Source organism: Myotis brandtii, unplaced genomic scaffold (genome assembly GCF_000412655.1).
Source record: "Myotis brandtii unplaced genomic scaffold, ASM41265v1 scaffold621, whole genome shotgun sequence".
Classification (NCBI taxonomy): domain Eukaryota; kingdom Metazoa; phylum Chordata; class Mammalia; order Chiroptera; family Vespertilionidae; genus Myotis; species Myotis brandtii.
Genome location: NW_005370372.1, coordinates 1,873,376 through 1,887,783, shown reverse-complemented (window position 1 = coordinate 1,887,783; position 14,408 = coordinate 1,873,376). Strand labels below are relative to the sequence as shown.

The following is a 14,408-nucleotide window of genomic DNA, read 5'->3' as shown; positions in this document are numbered from 1 at the left end:
GCTGGGTTTCAGTCCGGCTGGTTTCTGGCGGTTTGTTTACCTTCTAATTTGCAACATAGTATATAGTTGCTTAGACTTGCAGCTGAGAGGCTGGCAAGTGAGGCGGCGAACGTTGGAGTCTGCAGCAAGCAAGCCTCGTGCTCGCTTCAGTGCCTGGCTGCCGGCCGCCATCTTGGCTGTCAGTTAATTTGCATATACTCACTGATTAGCCAATGAAAAGGGTAGCGGTCGTATGCTAATTACCATGTTTCTCTTTTATTAGTGTAGATTGTACCTCGCACTTGGCTGGGGTCATGGGTAGAAATCCATTCTCAAGTCAACATTTTGGTGAAGGAATAGAAATTGCCCAGCAGAGCAGTCTGGGACTCTCAAGAAATTAGTTTGAAAAATAACCTTTTCTTCCTCAGGTTAAACGTCCTCAGGGCCTAGGTTTAGAAGAGTTCATGTATAGTTTCCTGGTACCCAGTGTCAAGGTTTCCTGTCAGTAGACTCTATTGTCAGGCCTTTGCCAGTATTCCAGACTGTTTTTCCATGGTCATTTGTTTGTTCCCAAAATATTCCTATTATCTCTCACTGATATCTCCTTCTGCCCTGCCCACCTCCAACCCATGCTGCATTCTGCTGGCCTGGAAGGCTGTTATGCTGATCAAACTACATATTTGATGCTGCTGACTGAATGTGCTTTTTACTTAGTGAGCGCACTACTTAATTATTTTTAAATTAGTACCCAACATTCAAAAATAAGGGCTTTTGCACAAAAACCCATCTTTCTAGTTTCTCTAGAAAAATGTGAAGACAGACAGGCAACAGGCTTGCATTCCGGTGTGGCAACATTCCTCTGGGGTTGAATGTCTGAAGTTTTCAATGGCACAGACACTCCGATTTGCTTCAGACTTTTCTTTTACCTGACTGGCCCCTGTAGCCATTTTAGTGTTTGAAATCTGATATATATGTTTAAATCCCATAGATGATCAAGATTTAAGTTTTTTTGATGCTTTTGTGCTAGAAGTGGAAGAGGCTTGTCATTTACCTCTTACGTCATGTAGACAAATCCAGTCCCTGATACATGAAAAATATTGGGAATTTGTAAAAATGGGGACAAAGCATTTTATTATGATAATCCTTATATGATTACATTTATTATCATTGGCATACACACTCTATGATTTGAATTAAAGGCATATAATGTTACTTTTATGTTCTTGTTGATGTAGTAGCCCCTCCAATTTCTTACTAACAATATTCAGCAGAAGGTGTTATTTTGCTTTCCTAGTGCAGATTTTAAAAATATATGTTTATTGATTTCAGAGAGGAAGGAAGAGAGTGAGAGATAGAAACATCAATGATGAGAGAGAATCATTGATCAGCTGCCTCCTACACACCCTCTACTGGGGATCAAGCCTGCAACCCAAGTACTAGTATGTGCCCTTGACCAGAATCGAACCAGGAGCCCTTCAGTCCACAGGCCCACACTCTATCCACTGAGCCAAACTGGCTAGGGTGAGCATAGGAACTTTTAAATGAAAACAGGGGTGGGCTAGAAGGGGTCAATGGGGGAGGGGGAAGGAGGACATATGTAATACTTTCAACATTAAAGGTTTTTTAAAAAAAGAAAACACATGAGCTTTTATATTTACTAGAAGCCCATTGCAGGAATATTCCTGCAAGAATAGGGCTTCCTTGGGCCAATCTCGCTGCCAAGCCCTGGTGCGCAGGGCCGCACACGGGGGTCCTGGCTGGGGGTGGGGCTTAGGTGGCACACGGGGGCCCTGATGGCAGCTCACGCTGGCCCGCCCTGCCTGCAGTATGCAAACTAGCCGCCATCTTTGTTGGTAGTTAATTTGCATATTGCACTGATTAGCCTATGGGAGGCGTAGCAAAGGTACGGTCATTTACCATGTTTGTCTATTATTAGATAGGATGTTGTGACAGAAAAAAGACAAAGAACAAAAGTGGGATATAAAATAAAATCAACTAAAGAGGAAAGTCCCATGCATAAAATCCTAGAATCAAAGTTTTTGATTGTAGCAGTTAATTCATCAGTGGATCATGGATGATTTGGGGAAAATATCACATAAATACAACAATGAGGAGAGGCACTAACACCATTATAGAGCAGGGATCCTGGAAGGAAAGCTGAAGGAGTTTACAAACTTTACTGAGCCATTATTTGAAGGGGGGGGAGGGTGGAGAAGGGGGAATTTTGCACCAAGGGATAGATTTTCTCAGATAATTTTAAAATCCTTTTTAACTTGAGATTCAGTTTGGTTTTGAATTATGATTTTACTGTGGATGCATACATTATTCAAAAGGATATGCTAGAAAACGTGTGTGTGTGTAAAGAAAATACAAATTCATTTTAGGATCATCTATCATTGTAAAGATTTTCATGACTAATTCATTTAGTGCTATGAATAAATTAGAGAATACCTCATCTGTAATTCAGAATAATGCTTTATATTCTTAACATACTTAACTTATGAAATGTAGAGCTTTTTCTTCTTAGAATATTAGCATCCCTTCTTATTCCTTTTTCATCATCATAAAAATAATTTTTAAAACTGTATTTCCACAATTTCAATGTATTATATAGGTTAACCAATAACCTGGGTATTATGTCATCATTGAAAACCTATGCCAAGTTCAGGTTTTCAATGATGAAATAATATCCAGGCCAATAATAAAACCTCAACATGCCATCCCATGTTCTCCTACATCACTGCTTCATCATGATTATTTCCAGGACTATTTCAGCACACTGGGTAAGGACAATTCTCTATAGCATTTCTACACATCTACTGACAGCTTTCGTTCCACATTATCTTTTCAAACAGCCTTGGAAGATAAAGATAGAACCTCCTTTCAGGGCAAATGAAAGAGTTGTTTCAGGACCAGGATAATAACAATAATGAATCCCTCTGGGCAAAAGTTGGGACAAGTTTGCTAGCAGCCCCTTTAGAAGACTGAGAGTTTCTAAGCTTGAGGCTGGTTAATTAGGTGTAACACATAGTCACTGTCTGTGCGGCATCTACCTAGGCTGCTATGCTTTACGCCCATGGAACTTGAGGGAGAAAAAAGCTCATGCTGCATGCTGTGCTGGGGGTAATAAAGTCCTTTGTCTCTGACCCAGGAGTCTCATGTCTTCTGTCAGTATCTGTGAAATGATCACAGGCTAACATGTCTTGAAAGAGAGATAAAATCGCAGACGCTTAGTTCTTGACCGAGAAGAGAAAGATACTACATAACATGATGGTGAAGAATTAAATGGCTTTTTTAGGATTGTCAGAATATGTTGTTTCTAGCAGCGAACCCAAGAATGACAAGTGTACAAAATCATTATTTCAGGTTTTGTTGGGAAACACATGAAATTTGTGCAAGGGCCTTGTTCCCCCCCCCCCCCAGGTTTTGTCCTGAAGGACGTCCAGTCTAATTAGCATATTACGCTTTTGTTATTATAGATAAGTTACAAAGGGCAAGACAGTGACTTCTTTCTGTATCCCTACCGATGCCCATATGGCACAATGTCTTAAAGGCAGCCATTGCTTATACAATGTCTATTGATTAACTTGTATTAATCACATACCTTTATCACATTCTTTGAAATTTACTAGAGGAGATTATAATCAAGTTTGAAAAATAAGATTCAGTGACATGAAAACATTGTATTTAGTGTCAAATAAATGAGAAAATTAATTTGCAGTTTAATGAGGAAGGAAATCTGTAAGATTGTAGCAATAATCCAGGCTTTGAAAGAGAGGTAGGATTTCTGAGGGCAGAGAAAAGGATCTTAACCAGATAACTCTGGGTAGGTGAAAGCTAGGGAGAGGTAGAGATTATATTATGAACACTCAACACTGTAAAGTCCAACACATTGGAACTCTCCAAAAGAATAATGTAATTATAGATTTACTCAAGTTGTATTTTGTTGTTGTTGTATTGGTTTGGTTTATTTAAAACAAAATCTTACAGACTAGGGATTGCATTCAGATGTTCATTCGGGTGAGAAAAATGACAGAGAAAGACCCCACTGGAAATAGAGAGTTATTTTAAAGCCATCATGTACAAATGTTAGGAAGGGAAGATAGTAAAATAATTTTCTTCATTAGTTTTGGCAGACAGAATGTCTTTTGGTTCTGCTCCAGAGTTTAGCATCAACAAAACCCATAAAATTAACCTATTTGTTCTGCACAAGACATTTTTAAAGGCAATTAAACAACAGGGTATAATGATATTTCCACATTCTCTGCATCAAAAAAGGTACAACAAGCAAAAGGTTAAATATACATCATTTCATCACAATAGCCCTACGATATAATTTAATTGTTTTCATGCACATTAAGAGTCCATTTACTATTCTTGCATATCTCAAAGAAGAAAAATTAAATTACAAAGTAATCTTTCCTGGACTCCCTATTGAGTCTCATAATTATATCAGGATTCATGATTTAACAATTTATTCTTACAAGTAGTTTTGACATGCAAGATTTTGTAGAGCACGAACAAATGAACAAAAAAGAAATAATTTCATTACCTAAAGCAGTGGTTCTCAACCTTCTGGCCCTTTAAATACAGTTCCTCATGTTGTGACCCAACCATAAAATTATTTTCGTTGCTACTACATAACTGTAATGTTGCTACTGTTATGAATTGTAATGTAAATATCTGATATGCAGGATAGTCTTAGGCGACCCCTGTGAAAGGGTCGTTCGACCGCCAAAGGAGTCGCGACCCACAGGTTGAGAACCGTTGACCTAAAGAAAGATGATCTTCTTTGCTATTAAAAAATAAATTTATTTAGTTAATATGTCTCTTTTTATGAAATATTTTTAATTGACTCAGATGCTATTATAATTATACTTAATATTCTCTTCCTAATTCTATTATTCTAATGAAATGTGTTTAAATTTTAGTTTTTCTGTCTATACTTTACATATGTGTATAGAACCAGTGTCTATCAATGTATATATTAATTATGTCCTATAAATACCATTAAAATCAGAGAATATATTTTAAATATACCACATTAAGAGTCATAATAAATGGTAGTAATAAATGGTTTATAAATGGTAGTCTTTAATCTGACCAATATTACCCTTCTTAGTGTTTATCCTTTTATACTTAATTATAGTGACTGTCATTATTTAAGTACTTTATATGACAGGATTGTAATATTTTGGATTATAGACACAATTTGTACTTGAAATGTTTATACTCCAAAGCATTTGAATTAAAACAATATTAAAACTACATAAATATTATTGGCCTGATGCATGTCCTTGTTAATGGATGACATTTACTAAATTGCCATCAATATGTAAAATACCATCTTCCATTTATATATAAATTATAGTTTAACTAGAGGCCGGTGCATGAAATTCATGCACTTGGGGGGGGGGTCCCCTCAGCCCGGCCTGCACTCTCTTGCAGTCTGAGAGCCCTCAGGTGATGTCCGACTGACAGGTTAGGCCCGTGGGGAGTGGGCCTAAGCTGTCAGGTGGACATCCTTAGTGCTGCTGCAAAGGCGGGAGAGGCTCCTGCCACTGCCACTGTGCTTGCCAGCTGTGAGCCTGGCTCAGGGCTTCTGGCTGAGCGGCTCTCCCCCTGTGGGAGTGCACTGACCATCAGGGGGAAGCTCCTGTGTTGAGCATCTGCCCCCTGATGGTCAGTGCATGTCATAGCAACTGGTTGTTCCACCATTTGGTCGATTTGCATATTAGCTGTTTATTATATAGGATATCTTTCTCTACTCAATTAAAAATTAAATTCTAAAATATATTTTTTTGCCTTTGATGCAATCAAGTGAATAAATAAGAAAGTATAAATATTATTACAAACAAGTGTTTAACAGAACTATACCTACAGATATCCAAATTAACTAGTGTAATTTTAGCTTAAAATAATAGTGGAGAGAATAATTTTAGAAAAAAAAAGTTGAAATTTACAAACAAAAAGTCTGGGTGAAAGTTTATTTTAAAAAGTTATTATTAAATATGAACTATTCTATAAAGTCCCATAAAAATATAGCTTAAATAAACAAACATACACTTTTGCTTTCTTTGTGAAATAAAGAAAATATTATACTTCAAACTAGTTAATAATTGTGATTTGTTCTTTTAGAAAGTTTTTGTAATTCTCAAATGTGCACAGATTGCAAGGAGCTATACGGACAAAACACAGACAAGCTAATTTCTCATCTGTGGTTGCATATAGAACGTCCTGGGCTCCCAACCTTTGTCATAAGTAAACAAAGGAGCTACAGTTCCTCTCCTACTGGTCAGTGATTTTGTCCACCACTATCACCAACATCTAACTGTCCCACTAGTTCGTTAAACATTACTAAAGTGTGGTCATGCAAAGCTAATAAGAACTGATAGGAAAGAAACACCTTATAACAAAAGGCAGAACTAACGGTACACTCAAGACCAATTTGGGAGACATGAAGTTCATACCAAAGCAGTAGCCTGGTTCTTAATAATGTGACAGTGGAAAGAGCCTAAGCTGCTAAGAGAGATGGATGTAGCTTTAAATTCTAACTGCTACCTGGCTTCATGGCTCTGTTCTCCTCTTCCTTCCATCTATCCACTATGCTGCTGCTAAAACAATCACACGAAAGTCCACTTCTAAATATGGTATGGGCATATTCAGACTCTCCCACTGGTTCCTGTATTGCCTAGAACAGTGGTTCTCAACCTTCTGGCCTTTTAAATACAGTTCCTCATGTTGTGACCCAACCATAAAATTATTTTCGTTGCTACTTCATAACTGTAATGTTGCTACTGTTATGAATCATGTAAATATCTGATATGCAGGATGGTCTTAGGCGACCCCTGTGAAAGGGTCGTTCGACCGCCAAAGGAGTCGCGACCCACAGGTTGAGAACTGCTGGCCTAGAAGATTATTTTCAATAGCACAGGGGTCACTATTCTTCAGGATCTGGTCACAACCACATTACTATCCTTAACTCTGTACCCTGCCCCCAACCACATGCCCTCACTTCACCTATCTACTTCCGCCAAGGTGAAGAGTCATTATTTCAAACTGCTCAAAATGTCTGTCCTTCTTCCCCTTTACTCAGTCTATTCTCGTCACCAATCTGTCTGAACCAAAATTCCAACTATCATTCAAAATCAACTTAAATTATATCTCCTCCAGGAAAACCCCAACCTCCAGCTTTTGTATACTTTCCTAGCATTTTATTTGGACCGTACTTGAGTTACATGCTATCTATGAAATATATATATATATATATATATATATGGCATATGTATACATATCTTCTCCATTACATTATAAATATTTTCTAGCTTATTTTATAGTCTTGAAGCTTAAGCTTCAGGAGTCCTTAGTGGCACCTAATCTTTCATGGTTCTGAGAGGGGCTTTAGCAATTGTGAAATTTGTAAGTTTGAATTAATTATATTTCCTGAAGAGGTCCGCCAAATCATACACACTTCAGGCCCCACAAAAATGAGGATTCACCCTTGAGTACAAGAAAGTTATTCGAGTTAATAATCTGTGGCTACATTCTTGCTGGATGGCACCCCGAGGCTTCAATGGCCACACACTATTTTATTTAGCTCCCTAAGATGCAGTTCGTAAAACCTCATCACTCTTCAGGTCTCTTACCCTTATAGAGTTTTTACAGGTCATTTCCTCCATAAAAGCCAATCTTTCCAGCATTAAAGGCCTGAAGGTACAATTAGGGCAAAACAATAAAGGAGAATAAGTGGGCGATTCAATTTCCTCCACTCTAACGGGCAATCACATGCTATCTCTTGGTTTTTGTTCCACATAGGAAGAAACAGCTCAGGAAAATTGTTAAGAGATTGTGTGTACACACAGTCATCTTAAAAGCATGTTATACATGTGGATTCCCACTCTATGAGTTAACTAATCCTGATCCAAGGACAACTACTTCCATAATGCAGATGCTTAATCTCTGGGTGTCAGATCCCTGGTGTATATCTTCTGGATGTGTACACCACACACACACACACACACACACACACACACACACACACACACCAGTTCCTCAAATAATACCATTTCATTATAATGTTGAGGAGATGCCACAGAACTCAACTTTTGTGTCCAACAATTAAACTGGTTTCATTATATGTCTTTCTCCACAGTTCCAAGAACCAACCGAAGGCATTAAGTGAGGACGGTGTGTGTGTGTGTGTGTGTGTGTGTGTGTGTGTGTGTGTGTGTGTGTTATATGTGTAGAGAGAAAGAGGAAAGAGAGAAATCAATAATATTTTTTCAGAACTACAGAGAAAATAAAATTAAAGATGAAGAAAAAAAGAGATTTGGAGATGAACACAATATGTGATTTTACTTCAATTCTGATACTACTAAAACAAAAGTAAGAAGTCATAATTCAAAAAGGACAAACAGAACTTAAGTAGAGTTGCCAAAGAAATATCAGCAACAATTTGGAAGTTCTATAATATATAGGTGAGTGCTGACTGGCTTTGCACACTAGAAAAGCTAAAATCTAAATACCTGTCCTGGCTGGCGTGGCTCAGTGGTTGAGCATCTACCTATGAACTAGGAGGTCATGGTTCCATTCCCAGTCAGGGCACATGCTTGGGTTGTGGGCTTGATCCCCAGTGTGGGGAGTGCAGGAGGCAGCCGATCAATGATTCTCTCTCATCATTGATGTTTCTATCTCTCACCCTCTTACCCTCTCCATCCTCCCTGAAATCAATAAAAATATATATTTTTTTAAAAAAAAACCAAAAATTTAGAACCGATGGGAATTGATGTGTTTTATTATATTGAGAGGCATATAAAAACTCTGGTACAGAGTTTGGGGAAAATTAAAAATATAAGCAAATGAAAAACAGGGGATAATATTTAATCCCAGGAAAATAAGAAAATTGCAAAAAAAGAAAAAAGTATGATCTATTTTCCTAATTATAATAATGTAAATAATTATTACTTAACTAAAACTTGTGGTATAGCTATTTTGCGATGGGGAACTGATGGTTGGGAGGTTGCTGGTGAAGTGGTGTACAATAACAGAGCCCAGCTCAAGGTACTGCAAGAGAAGAAAATTCATCTTCCTTAAGTTGACTTCCATTAAATCAACAGGTAGCATATAAAATCAATGATACCAAAAAACAAAAACAAAACACAGTACACAAATTTTATTTAGAAATATGGGAGTAAGTACCAGAAAAAATAAAAAAATAATTTTGAGTGATTTCTTCTAGGGTTTAGGAACTGGAAGGGATGAATAAATGCTGCTTTTAATCATAAATTTTTAATAAAAATGACCTTAAAATATAAACAACAATCATCTTGACACACAATAATAAATAAATAAAGTATAAAGAAACTAGAGGCCCAGTGCACGAATTCATGCACGGGTGGGGTCTAGCCAGCCCGGCCCCAATCACGGTGGATTGGGGCTGGGCCTGTAGGGAGGAGGAGACAGTGGGAGGTTGGCCGGCTGGCCTGCCCTGATCAAGGCCCGATTAGGGCCGAGCCAGCTTGGGGGAGGGGCTGAGGGCGATTGGCCCCATCCCCGAATGTGGTGGTGGGGGCCCATCAAGGGCAGGGCTGGCCAGGGAGAGGGGCAGCAGGTGGTTGGCCGGTCAACCCTGCCATTATTGGGGTGGGGCTGGGCAGGAGGAGGAGCTGCAGGAGGTTGACTGGCTGGCCCTGCCCCCTATTGGGATAGGGGGAGTGGTCAGGGGCAGGGCTGGCAGGGGGGACAGGCCAAGGGAGATTGGCCAGCTGGCCCCACCCCTGATGTGGTGGGTTCGCTGGCCTCAGTGGGCATCATAGCAACCGGTCGTTCAGGTCATTCGGGTGTTATGGTCGCTGGCTATATATATATAGTACTTACATTTATGCCAAAAAATACTATGGTCTAAATATTTCTACATGTTTTATGTAAGTTTGATATGGGCCTGAAAAAAAAAAAAAACTTAGCTCAATTTAACTTTGTATAAGTACAGACTTTAAAAATTATTTTTCTTATCATAGCTAATAGTTTCTCAAAAAATGTTGGACACTTGCCTATTGTAATATTATTTTTAAATCTACCTGGTTTAAAGACCATCCACCTTTATTACTGATAGTACCAACAGAAGTACACGAGTTAGCTATATCCATATTTCTTAAGGCTGGGATTTGGGGAGTAAGAGAGCTTACAGGGACTGCTGATAAATCAGCATGTTCCAAACCCAAGTTTCAGGACAATGGATACGGTGACAAGGAGCATCGTGCAAGAGGGATGTCAAATGCACCAATCTGAGGTCATCTGGGAGTACAGAGATCAGTGTTAAAAAGTGTAATGTTGTATATCCTCAATTCATAAACTTTTCTCAAGGTGATTTCATTTTAATGAATACTTCATTTTTTCAAAAGAAGTATCACTTAGGTAGTGAAAAAAAAGAATCCTAATAATGCTCAGGCAAGATAAGATCTCCCTCACCTCTTTACTTTCCCTCCTGAAATACAGTTTGATATTTCCATACCTCTCTGTAGCCATTGCTGATTTGCTCCAAGCTGAGGGAATACACAAGATTCTTGCCTCCCACAAAGAGTCGCTCTTGATATTCATCCAGCAGCATTGTATGGAGATCAAGAAATCCAAAAGGGCTATGAAAGATTGATGTTCTGTTTAATTCCAAGAGCTCTGAAATGCAAAAGGAAATGAATGCTAAACACAAGAGAAAACAAAAATACCTTTATAATACTTTTCTCATGGCTTCATTTTTTTATACCTATTGGAACTGTGTAGTTCACATTCATTTTATCAGAAATATAAAGGTTTTAAAAAGTATTACTCAAAAAGATTAAAAATACACCGTGCATTAACAATTCTATATTGTATATTTGAAAGTTCCTAAGAGAAAAGCTCGTAAAAGTTTTCAAAAGAAAAAAATTCTAACGATGTGACTTGTTGGAGGCTAACTAAACTTCTTGTGGTAAGTAGTCATTTAGTAACATATACACATATCAAATCAATATGCGGTATACTTTAAACTTAACAATGTTATATCACAACTATATCTCAAAACTGGAAAAATTTAAAAAACATTTGTGCATTATGTAAAAAAATGGAGTGCAACTAGGAATATACTTTAATGTGCAGGAGTTGAAATCTTTTATAAGTTTATGAATCTCAAAACTTCAATTCAGCTTAAGGTATTTACCCTATGTTTTTAAATACAGAAAGAATTATTCTTCACAATCTTTAAAGTGCTGTGTGAAAAACTCCATTAATGACTTTTATATTTACTTCTCTATGTGCAACAAACATCCCAAATTTACAATAAATATTTCCCTTTGATTCCAGATAAACAGCAACTCAGAAATTGGTTTTGAAAGTCATGTCCAAAATCAAATTGTTCAAGTCTGGAAAAGATCAGGTTTGTTAATACAATGAGGTAACCCATGGTAGCATTCAGTATAGTGGGGACGAGTTTTGATAAACCTGGTGGGGATCTACTTTCTACCACTGTGTTTTGGCTACTGTTTATGCATTCTTCCCAACATCAGAAATTACAAATTGTTTGTTTTAACTAATATACATGTAATTTAGGAAGTCAGAATCTGGGAAACACGTTATGTGTATACATTTGTTTGTTTGTTGAAGGTATTTAATTGCATGTAGCTGTTCAGTACTTAAAATTGGTAAATGATATATGAGAGTCTTTGATGATGAGAGAGGATATCATCCCCAATACTGATACCATTGTAATTAGTCAGTTATTAATAATAGGAAAGGTGTGAAAGGAAGGTGACACATTATAACCATGGTCATGTAGGCAGCTTTACTAGGAAGCTTCAATTTCATACTCTCAGGGAACCACTGGCCTATTCCCTACAGATCACTGTGGGAAGGGGTCCAACAAAGGGGAGATAGATGCATGCTCAGTGAAGTGGGCGTGACTAGGTAAGGTGCCTGTCAGTCAAACCTGGGGACAAAGATCATTGGTCAGAATGGACTGCAGGACCACAAAAATGTGGAAATACATAATCCCCTAAAGAAAAAAGTGATCTCTATCTCTATCTCTATCTCTATCTCTATCTCTATCTCTATCTCTATCTCTATCTCTATCTCATCTCTCAGCTCTTTTGGCTCACAGCTCACTCTCTTGTTCCTGCTTCTTTGCATTCTCCCATGTTTTCTCTATAGCCATGTGGTCCTGTGGACCTCACATGCAATGGACTGATGGGTTGTAACTAGGAATACAAACCAAGCTAGGATCTCTATCTCTATCTCTATCTCTATCTCTATCTCTCAGCTCTTTTGGCTCACAGCTGCTCTCTTGTTCCTGCTTCTTTGCATTCTCCCATGTTTCTCTATAGCCATGTGGTCCTGTGGACCCCACATGCAATGAACTGATGGGTTGTAACTAGGAATACAAACCAAGCTAGCCTGATGCTGGGTTGGATTGCTCCAACATATAATGGAAGCTCCAAACATTGGCTTTGATTTTAGTCCTGCTAAAGGCAAAATGGGACTTCTTCCTTGGTGAGGCTGAGGGAAATGCAACCTCACATGCAATGGACTGATGGGTTGTAACTAGGAATACAAACCAAGCTAGGCTGATGCTGGGTTGGATTGCTCCAACATATAATGGAAGCTCCAAACATTGGCTTTGATTTTAGTCCTGCTAAAGGCAAAATGGGACTTCTTCCTTGGTGAAGCTGAGGGAAATGCAACCTTGGAAAAGGGATTTAATTATATGCAAATAAAAATCACTCGTTCTCCCATGCAAGTCTCAGAAAATTCTTTTTCTTGGGATATCGAAAGAGGCCCACTCCCACAAGCAACCGGTAGGGGACGAGGACCTCTCCCCTCCAACAGTAATACTAGACCTCACATGCTAGAGAATTCCTGAAGAGGGCTCCCTGGGAAATATTGACAAATTAGAAAATGATTTCATTTTCTAAAGGTCAATGCCTTTGATAGAATGCATCTGATAGAATATGGAATATTGGTGACCAGAACATTTCATCCATAGAACAATATGAAATATGACAAATCTACAGGATTCTGCACAATCTTATACTGTTTCTGAGAAAAGAGAGATGAAGTATCTTTTCTTATCTATTACGGATATATTCACTGTTTATATCTCTACTACATGGATACCCCAAATTTTGTGGAGTAGGGCTAACTTTTAATCTTTAGTTTAAAATAAGCAATACTGCTAAAATTAAATTATTCCTTATAAAGGTAAAACTTGTGGTACTGAGTCATTTGACTATCTAATAAAGAAACTTAGAAGAAGTTCTGAGGAAGAGATGGAGAGAATAATTAGGTGCTTTATTTGGGGAGAAATAAAATAGAAATTCGAGAGATTTAGTTGTTCTTGAATCCTGAAAGACAAATTTGTCAAAATAGAATCATACTTTTTTCCTTCCTTACTAGACATTCACAAATAGCAGAACATGTGCATTTTAGGAATCAATCCCACAACAAAAATATAGATCAAAGCTATCCACTGCCTTTACATATACTCATGGTTTTATAACAGGACTGATAAGTGGATTCTTTTCTAAAAAACGTTTTCCCAGTTATTCTAATAGGTTGCTAAAATTCCCCAAGTTTTATGCAGTAAAATCATTATCGGCAAGGATGCAACTGATCAAAAAATGGTTACGTATTATTTAACGTTAACAGGTTTCTAAACTCTAGAATTACCAAATATACTAAGGTTCAAAGCTTAGGGAATAAGTTTGCTGGAAAATAGGGAAAGTCATGAACGGAATCAAATATGAGGATTCTACCCTAAAATGTTGCTACAGAGGATTAGTTCATGCCTAAATTTAAAAAAGTATGAATTGAAATGTAGAGGAAGCCCAATCAGTAAAAGAGGCACCCCATGAACGAATTCCATTTAGGGATGACCTTGCTTGTTTCCTAGTGATGTCATTAGGACCTCATTACCCTTGTATGCACAGAGAGACAAATGAGAGAGGGAGGGAGGGAGAGAGAGAAAGAGAGAGAGAGAGAGATCAATTTCCACTTGATTTTATGACTTGCCAATTTCTGTTGTACTTGCTATAATTCTTATAATCTAAAGGTGGTAGTTCCTATTTCTTTGTTGGAGCCCTGGTCACAACTCTAGAGTTACCAAATATACTAAGGTTCAAAGCTTAGGGAATAAGTTTGCTGGAAAATAGGGAAAGTCATGAACGGAATCAAATATGAGGATTCTACCCTAAAATGTTGCTACAGAGGATTAGTTCATGCCTAAATTTAAAAAAGTATGAATTGAAATGTAGAGGAAGCCCAATCAGAATGAATTTCATTTAGGAATGACCTTGCTTGTTTCCCAGAGATGTCATTAGGCCCTCATTACCCTTGTATGCACAGAGAGACAAGAGAGAGAGAGAGAGAGAGAGAGAGAGAGAGAGAGAGAGAGAGAGGTCAATTTC

The 14,408-nt window shown here is 37.8% G+C and overlaps 1 protein-coding gene across 1 annotated transcript in view; it reads right to left on the bottom strand.

Moving 5' to 3' along the window:
- The window catches only part of SEMA3E (sema domain, immunoglobulin domain (Ig), short basic domain, secreted, (semaphorin) 3E), a 221,242-nt gene that overhangs the window by 87,654 nt on the left and 119,180 nt on the right, over window positions 1–14,408 (bottom strand). The window contains exon 2 of the mRNA XM_005880034.2: window positions 10,490–10,650. Coding sequence (XP_005880096.1) covers window positions 10,490–10,650 — 161 coding nt within the window. The remainder of the gene's footprint in view (window positions 1–10,489; window positions 10,651–14,408) is intronic.